This window comes from Sebastes fasciatus, chromosome 15 (genome assembly GCF_043250625.1).
Source record: "Sebastes fasciatus isolate fSebFas1 chromosome 15, fSebFas1.pri, whole genome shotgun sequence".
Taxonomy (NCBI): domain Eukaryota; kingdom Metazoa; phylum Chordata; class Actinopteri; order Perciformes; family Sebastidae; genus Sebastes; species Sebastes fasciatus.
Genome location: NC_133809.1, coordinates 6,508,064 through 6,517,844, shown reverse-complemented (window position 1 = coordinate 6,517,844; position 9,781 = coordinate 6,508,064). Strand labels below are relative to the sequence as shown.

General features: G+C 39.2%; 1 protein-coding gene across 1 annotated transcript; it reads right to left on the bottom strand.

Moving 5' to 3' along the window:
- Nucleotides 1-696: 696 nt before the first annotated feature.
- Nucleotides 697-9,644, bottom strand: rdh12 (retinol dehydrogenase 12). The gene is made up of 7 exons (XM_074661554.1): nucleotides 9,486-9,644; nucleotides 7,914-8,032; nucleotides 6,010-6,165; nucleotides 5,806-5,910; nucleotides 5,435-5,644; nucleotides 4,049-4,238; nucleotides 697-1,680 (listed from the first exon to the last, which is right to left on the bottom strand). The coding sequence occupies exons 1-7, from the start codon at nucleotides 9,560-9,562 to the stop codon at nucleotides 1,578-1,580; spliced, it is 960 nt and encodes a 319-aa protein (XP_074517655.1). The 5' UTR covers nucleotides 9,563-9,644; the 3' UTR covers nucleotides 697-1,577.
- Nucleotides 9,645-9,781: the final 137 nt, after the last annotated feature.

The following is a 9,781-nucleotide window of genomic DNA, read 5'->3' as shown; positions in this document are numbered from 1 at the left end:
CATCCATACCATGATAACACTACTTTAGGAGCAACATGTTTGGTTTGTCCGTTCTGGACAACTGTAGCTACATGGCGGACTCTGTGAAGAGGACCCACTCCCTATGTAGATATGAAGGGCTCATTCTAAGCTAACGAAAACACAACCATTCATAGTTTCAGTTGATTTAAACACTAATGAAAACATAGTTATGAATATCATCTTCCATTTCTGCTAATAGATCCCCTAAAATGTTGCACACTGTTCCTTTAATGTTTGTACACTAAATATGAAGCTATGGCTAGCAGCTGGCCAACTTAGCTTAGCATAAAGACTGGAAACGGGGGAAACGGGTAGCCTGGCTAACTGCAGATTTTGTTACCTTTGGACAGAGCTAGGCTAGTTGTTTCTGCATTTCCAGTCTTTATGCTAAGCTAAGTTAGCTGTCTTAGCTTCATATTTAGCATACAGACATGAAGGTGGTATCAATATTCCAACTCTTGGCATGAAAGTAAATAAGCGCATTTCCCAAAATGTCAAACATTTCCTTTCACAATAACACTGTCATCAAATCTAACTCATGTCATCTGTGCAATGCTTCAACTCTATCCCACATGTCATGGCTTAAGATGAACCATTTGTCTGTTTTTGTGCACTCATCCTGTTCTTACTTCGTTGATGTCAAACTAGAATTTCAAAAGATTGATTCAAGCACCCTTATAGTAATATCTCCGTTTATTTACATCAAATGTAAACATTCAACTCTTAACATGAATGTAAGTGTAGTAAAAGGCATGTTTAACTTGTATAAAACACAGAATGTAAACTCTTGGCAACCTTGCATGTGAATGCTGAGAAGGAAACATGACTGGGGAGATCCTTATAAATGCAAAACTGATGTTCCTCCAGGAAGGTGCAGTTTTTGGCAATGCAAACGGGGGAAAAACAAATCTTGCAAATATTGCAACGACATGATTCTAAGTCTTATTTGGTTAAAATAGAAAAAACCTTATATCATACGTTGACTATAATTATCACAAAATACATTTATGCAATTCAAGCGGTAATCTTGGCTCAGACTGACGCTGATCTTCGATAGTTTTACTAATTTTTATATCAACCTGGAAACGTCGTAAGAACCCCTGCAATTGTTTAGAAATGCTGGCACAAAAGTCAAGCAATTTAGCTGCAAATTCTGGAGAAATGATATTAAAAAGAACACAATATTTGATAAAGTTGCTGGTCATTTACCCTGGCTTGACCCTTCACAGTATCCTACAGCATTACAAGACAGTTGCTTTTTTGCCTACACTGTATTCACATTGTGTCACAAAAATATCGAGTCAAAAGGTATTTGTGTTTACATGATAATACTGTTGAGAGATTTTGGTTTGAGGAGCACCAAAATACTCACGTTATTATAATGTAATTACTGCATTATTACACAAAAAAAGCAACTTCACATTATAGTACCTCTTACAGTATTACCTGACTGCTTATTAGGTAAGAAACGCTCAAGTACAGAACATCAAAACCATAGTGAAATGAATGATAAGGACTCCTTTGAGAACTGAGATAGATGGTGGTTAAAAGTTGAATCAGTCCCACTCGATACCCAGAAGCTCACAGCTGGCGTCCCACAGTCTCCTCGCCGTCTCCTCACTTCTTCCCTGAGGGGCTACAAAGGCAGGGGCACAGTCGCTGAAATGAGAGGAGGGATGTACTGTATTACATAAGGGCTAATGATGCTCTGAGTCATCACTCTGGGTGCTGTGATCTCGTTTCTCTTTGACCTTGAGCATGATAATAATAATATTTAGTATCAAAGTGTGTCGACACTTTGGGAAGGTCAGACACAAGAAACTTATCTTTTTTTTTCTACAGTAAATTAAAATTTCCGGTATTGAATCTTCACTTTCATCTGTGGTGACAATGATGCTTAACTAGATAACTAGGGCTGCAGTCGAATAGTCAAAGAAATATGTCCTATATATTTTCCTAATAAAATAATAAAGGAATCTTATCTTATCTGACCACTTGTCCTTGACCTTGATGGAAAACGTCATGAGGTCAAGGAAATATGTGAAGTAGAATAGGCCCTTGTCATTGCAGGGTAAACACAGGTGTAATTAATAACATTCATTATTACACGGCTTTGTTGAATACTCCTTTCTGATTGGTCAATCACGGCGTTCTACGGTCTGTTATTTCTTTATAGCAGACCGTTGCTATGTATAACAGACCGTTGCTATGGGCGCAGTTCTGATGTCATAATCCTGAGGACCGTTTTTGTGTCAAATTATTGATTTCTTAAGTAAGTAGCTGTGTACTAAGCGGGATAATGTACAGCTAGCGGGTCATTGTTGTGAAAGAAACCCCTTCAGGGCGATGAGGGACCCTTACTTATGGCCCTGTTCAGCCCGGTCGCACAGAAAGGCGTGTGAATGACACGATAATGCGTAAGGCAAAAGCGTGTAATAACAATGCCTTTCTTGCTTTAGGCGTGTCATTTTCATGCCATGTAGTCTGTATTGACTGCAATGTAATGACACAGAATAAAAGAGGAGATAGACTGCTAATAGCAGGCAGGACGGGAGGGGAATGTTTCAACAAACAAAGGACTTTCAACCAGGAGACCGGTGTTTTGTTTGGTGGTAACTGATGTTATGTTGTTTTTTCACATACTTTACTTAGCTTACGTACTTATTTTAAGCCCAACCATGACGTTTTTCCTCAACCTAAGTGAGTGTTTTTGTTGCCTCCTGCTGGTAGGCTACTGCACCTTAGTACACGTGTGTAATATTTACGCCTCATCGAGGCAAAACGTGACACTAACACGGTATCCTCTGGTGACCCGGCAGGTCTATTACGCGCTTTGACATGATATCAGGTTTCCCTGTTTCTTTGAGGTGTGCCATAGTTCTTGTATTGTGCATGCTGACTCACTGGAATGGCTGTGGCATACTAAATGTAGTGGGACCATAATTACTTTGATCAATTACACCTGTGTTTACTCTGCTATGACATGTCAAAATGTCTGCTGTGAAAAGATCCCATTCATAAGGACTGCACTTACACTAGGCTAAGTAATTATGTGACAGGAGATGTTATTGATGTGCGTCTCTTTAAATGTTGCTGCTGCAAGAAATTGTGGGACGGCATTATATCCTTTCCTTCAGTAAAGGATGGTCCAGTGTATCCTTTGCTAAAGGAGATAATAAAGGAAGCACTGAAGCATCTTTCCTTAGCTATTAGAGAATTCGACCAGCTCTTATCCTGGCTGCCACTTAAATACTTCCGGGTCATTTCACTCCGTTAGGAACCTTCCTAAGCAAAGAGGACTATTTCACTGCAGCCTAGAAGTGCCTCAGTGGTTCTGGTTCCAGACGTTTATCCCTCCAAATCTAAACTTTACCCCTAAAATGTAAAGTTTAGAACTGGTTTAGAGATGGGAATGTGGGTCTGTCGGTCTGTTTTTTGGTCCAGACGGAAATATTTTAACAACAGTTGGGAACATAGCCATGAAATTTGGTAAAAAATAAACATGGAACCCCCAAGGGGATGACTCCTATTGATCTTCTGACTTTTCATCAGTGTCACCATGATTGAAATGTCTCAGTTATTAGATGGGTTGCCATGGAATTTTCTACAGACATTCGTGTTCCCCCTCGGGATGAATTTTAATCACTCTGGTGATCTCTTAAATTACCCTCTAGCACTGTGGTTTTCACAGTCTGAGACTGCCCGTCTCCCCTCAGACAAAGCTTGGAAAAAGGCGCCCCCTCACCCGCCTCTAGTTTACTTGCTTAATTTCGCTCAATACCTGGATGCCTAAGGGATCATGATTATGTTTTTTGATCCCATAGACACTCAACAATTGAGCCAAGATAACCTAATATTGCTGTTTGACATAACTTCAGAATACACCATGAAGAAGGTCTGTCTTAAATTAGTTTCTAAAATGTAAAACTTAATAATTCCCTATGAAAATAACAAATGAGCAAATTTGCATTCAGAACCAGTTCCCGTCTTTGAGACATAATGTCTAGCTTGTTGTCCCCTACAGTACCTGAAGTGTTTCCCAGAGATTGAGTGCAGTTCGTCTGCCACGGCACAGTAGATGCTGGTCTGTGCTCCTTCCCGTGGCGTTTTTAGGAACTCGGAAAAGACGGTGAAAAATATCGTCATGAGAGTCGAGTGTCTGGTCAGGTCAGAGTTCACCGTCCCGGGGTGGACTGAGTTCACCGTCACGTCGGTGCCTGTGAGGAAAACACACCTACGTCACCATGGGCAATAGAAAACAACCTCTCCTGTTTGAATAAATGGTAATCTATACAAATTGGAGCATATTAATTGCAATAGATGCAAAATAAAGTATTTAGAAGAAAAATAAAAATTCTACGAGCTCGGAAACTGCATTGTCCACAGAAATTAGTCATTCACTTGATCATCTGTTAAATCTAAATCCTTACCATATAAATACATAAATATGTGCAGTTTAGCCTGTAAATGATCCTTTCTAATGGAAGCCTTGATAAAGATCCGTCTCATTGAGTAGTGCGTCTGTGAATCTTTTTTCATAATACATTATTTTTGGCATAAAACAAGCAGAGGTCTATAAATGCTCGTTAATTTTTACTATAATTATGTTTCTCTGGATATAAGCCCACAGAAAAAGATTAGGGTCCGGTAAGATTTGTAATTTTCTCGCTTAGAAACTCTTCCCAGAACCTTAATCTTTCTGCATTGCCAAATACAATGAAAGAATTTTCCTCTAGTTTCCTTTCATTTTGTGCATATGTCTTGTATGTTTTTATTATACCGATTTCATTCTTTTTAATCCTCCTTCTAATCAGCGGTATCAGGTTACAGCTGATAACGCCGTCCCTACCGACGGCATCATCAACACGGAAGCGTAGCACCCACCCTCCCCCAGGTTAACACTGTTAGCTCTGTCAGCAGTTGATGTTGTTTTCACTGTTAGCACCGTTAGCTCAGCTGTCGTCATGTTGACAGCCATGCAGAGGCAAAAGAAATGCTTTCAATCTCGCATTTAGCCCCTTTAAATGCCTTTGTGCTCTCTTTTATTTTTCATTACTTGACACTTTAGGCTAAAAGATGTATTCTTTTGTGGAATTTAAAATCTCCCGTAAAGACTTTTACTCACAAAATTCAGAAGAAGAGGATGCACCATCTGTTGCTTGTAATGGGTGTAACATTTTAGAGCTGAGTCCTTCATTTACTTTTATGATATTACATTTTATAAGCTTTTGTGCACTACGTGGTCTTGAAACATCAATATTACCCAAAAAAAGTCTAGTTAAGACGAGTTGTTCTAATCACTAACCCTCTCTCTGTCACTACTCTGTTTGCCAGAGCGAACAGGTCATCTGTCAATTCTCCCATCATGTATTGTGTGTTTTTTTTGTATATGTGTGTGTGTGTGTTTGTGTACCTTTGAGTCTACATGCCAACTCTCTGGCAAAGAGCACATTTGCCAGTTTGCTCTGGCAGTACGCTAATCCGCTGTTGTAGCTTCCCTGGCTGTGAAGGTCATGGAAACGGATCCAGCCGAAGTTGTGAGCCAGAGACGAGACTACCACGATCCGGGCCGGCGCACTGCGCTTCAGCAGCCCGATCAGGAGGGACGTCAACAGGAAGTGGCCTGACAGACGTAAGAGACACAATACAGTCAGTGCTGAACACACACAATCTGTACTTTTATTAAACAAGACTTCAGCATTCAAATTCTCTTAATAATTTGAATTTATTTAATATAGTATTTTCTGGGTAAGAAAAAAATTATAAATATCAGCACAGTCTCACCCAGGTGATTGACTCCAATATGCATCTCAAAGCCGTCAATAGTTTTTGTGTAGGGGCACATCATCACCCCGGCGTTGTTGATAAGGATATGAAGATTGTTGACCTCTGAAGAAGAGAACATCACACAAAAAAAGAAACATGGCAGCCGTGATACGTGTTAAATAAAGCCGTGCTCTGTGGGTAGATGTGACTCTTGGTTCTCACCTCCCAGGAACTTCTGTGCGAAGGCTCGTATAGAGCAGGTGTCCGCCAAGTCGAGCTCTCGAACCTCCACTTGTGCTTTAGGATACGTAGCCTGTATACTGGCAGCAGCCTCCTCTCCTTTGTCCACGTCTCGGCATGCCATGATCACCCGAGCCCCTGTCGGGTGAAAGATAAGCAGCAGCTAAACTATGAACAAAACAGAAACTGCATTAATTCATAGCAGAGAGGATGAGGGGACTTCTGTTGGGAAGCCATGTATTGATGGAGGTCTCTGGTTCAGACTCGTTGCTCAGTGATGTAGGATAGTATTTGTTAAAGTTAAAGGGTAACTTCAATATTTTTCAACCTGGACCATATTTCCCCATGTTTTTGTGTCTAACTGACTAATAGGGACATCAATTTATGAAACTGGTCCAGTATTGAGGGAGAACGCTGTAGACAGCAGCTGCCCACGGACCACTTTATGGTGCTATTGGGGCAAGCTGACAGCGTCCTTTACGTCCACTAAAAGTGTTTGTTTTTGCCATGACAGGCTCTGATTGTTATTATAAGTGTCTAACAACATTATGGAAAGAGTCTCGTTCTGAAACCTGGCGAGGTGACGTGTTGCTGGAAGACAACGGTGGAATAGTGGAATACATCCATGGTGGAAACGCGAGTGGCAGCCGGGCAGAGTTTGTTGTTTTGGAGTACAGAAATCGCAGCTGAGTGTTATCTAAAAGACTTTCAATGTCATGGCTGAATATTTAGATGATTTCCACAATGTGGATGAGGTCTTTGAATTTGATGGCCATCCGTATTTATTTGAGTCAGAGTATACAGATATTCAGATTTGACAACGAGACTTCTCCTTGAGCGGGACTTGGACACAATAACAAACAGACCGGATCAAGCACAAGATAAGAAAAACATTTTATTTCTCTGTAGGGTTCTTTCCATAATCTTGTCAGACACTTATAATAACTATCTTAGCCTGTCAGTGGCACAAAAAAAAAGCACTTTTAGTGAACGCAACGTGACATTGACGCTCGTTTAGCAGCTGACGGTTACAGCGCTCTCCTTTCAATACTGGACCAGTTTCAAAAAGTGTACCAAAGTTACCCTTTAATCCACATCTTATGTCACTCCTCAGTCAAAGCTTTACCATTATAATATCAACGAAAGATCTTAAAGTCCAATATTTGTATTGAGAATTAGGATCTTTGGTTGACATTTAGGATTAAGTTGTTGAGCTGTTGTAAATATCCTTTAAACTTCCTGTGTAATAATAGCTTTAAAAGAGCCTTCTTACTTAAAAAATTTAATTTCACTTTATATTATATACAGTACATCTTAGTTGTTTGATTAAACCACAATGAAAGCAAAATATTAAAACAGCAGGTCATCAACAACATAGCCAACCACCAAGCGCCCGCCAGCGACGCCGTAATGTGTTTTGAAGTGTCGGGGGGCTTCCAGCTTTGGATGACGTAATACAGTGTGTCCCACAGGGTTTTGTGAGACTGTGGTGGGCGGACCTCGGACCCTCGAGGGGTGGTCAACCTTTTGAACGGTAGTGTATGTACATAATAGCTATATGTGTTTAATTTTTACTAGGGCTGTCAACACATTAATGCAATCAATCTTTCAGAGGTTGTAGTTTGGTGCAAAGGAGGTTAAATAACGCTCCAAACACATATTACACATATTAAGAGTTCTGTCTGTTGTGATACAGTGGAACAGAGTCCAGTCATTTTGTATGCATTTCCCATATCATAATATATTTATCATGATATAACACTTATTGATTTCAATCTTTTTGCTTAGCCCTGCAAAGCCTACTGTTTTCTCTTGTTGTAGAGGGGGTAGATTTATGGGTGTAAAGAGGCGTTATGATGTGTTTTTGACTGTAAAACCAAAGTCACCTCGCACTGCCATGTCCAGGGCGGTCTCCTTCCCGATCCCTGTGTTGGCCCCAGTGATGAGGACTGTCTTCCCTTCCAGACTAATACTGGAGCTGCACACTCCTCCTGCTGAATATTTTCTATTAACACACACAATAACCACTGATTAAATACTAGAGACACTGAGTGCAGCTCCATTTTGCATGACCAGTAAGCCCCTTCCTTCTGCAGTCAAGTACAAGTTATGTGTCCTCATTATTATTATTGGACATTAAAACATTTAAAATGGCAATCAGTGTGGTTAAGAGGCTGGACAGTGTTTTATATAACCTCATCGTTATAATTACATTAGTGCACTGTCCTGTCAACGTTGGATTTAATATGAGAATGAATGAGCGCATTGAATTGCTGCTTACCTTATATGTGGAGCAAATAAAATCCCTAGTAACGTCACCACTACGGTTACTGGATATCTTTATTGTTTTACATTAAGATTACACATGTGTTTTTATTTACCGGTTGTTTTTTTAAGAAATTATATTGCCATTAGAATAATTTTATTGTGTTTATTTATATTTTAAAAAATGTTATGCAATCACGCAATAACTTCTCATTTTTTCTCCAGTAACCTTATGATAACAAATGCATTTAGTAACAATAACTATTCATTACTATCAAGAATAATACAAACACACAAGAAAAAAGAAAAATAATAGCAAGTTCACAATAAGCATGAACAAAAACAAATACATACATTAGTAGTTTACAAATATGCAGTAAAAGTGCTTTTGTATTTACATTATTTATGTAGTGTGATCTGATATTTGAGAAAATATAAGGGGGAAATATATGGATGAAAGAAAATGCTATTGACTTAAATAAACACTTGTAAAAAATTATGCCTGAGGTATTTATCACAATTTGTGTGCATTTCTTTTTACTTTATGAAAGTTATAATTCATTACCATGCAATACTTTTATTGCAACCTACTCATGAATTATACATCCACAAAATGTCCAATATATATTTGCAATTTTTTTGTATTTTATACACCCAGTGGTATAAACAGAACAGGAGAAAAAAGAGAGAAAAATGAATGAAGTAAGCCCCTTCCTTCTGCAGTAAAGTTATGTGTCCTCATTATTATTATTATTGGACATATGGACAAGCCTGGCTTAATTATTCATAGAGAAAACTTGGATAATGAAACAGTGAAGTGGTGCGAACCCACGCCACTGAGCAGGACCGCCCTATAACCAATAGCTCTGCTGGAGTAAATGCATACAGATATAACTCCTCCTACGCTCAGCCTGCTGATAGGCCCTAGAAAAGCTCAGATGGACTCATCTCTGTGGAAAAAACTCCCTCAGCTCCTCCATCATAATGTGGCATTGATTTTTATGCTTTTAATATCATGTCAGAGCGTCGTGTGCAATAATATAATACATGATGGAAATAAAAAAAAAAAAATGGCAATCAGTGTGGTTTAGTGTGTGGATTGTATTTTATATAACCTCATCCTTATAATTACATCAGTGCAATGTCCTGTCAATGTTGGATTTAATATGAGAATGCAGTGAATTGCTGCTTACCTTATATGTGGAGCAAATAAAATCACCAGTAACGTCACCACTCCGAGGCCCGCGACAATTAATAAAAGCAACATCATACCACCACGGATGTGCGCGTTTTTCTGTCTCCTCCAGCAGGATGCCACTGTTCTGGAGGCAGAACAGCTGATGTCAAAGCATAAAGGGGTGCAGAGCGTTAGCAAGGGGTGAAAGGTACATCGCGAACTGCATCATGGGGATTGTAGTTTTTTTAACAGCCTTTTTTTATTTTTATTTTTTGTATTTAAGATAATTCATTTACAAACATTAAGGCATTG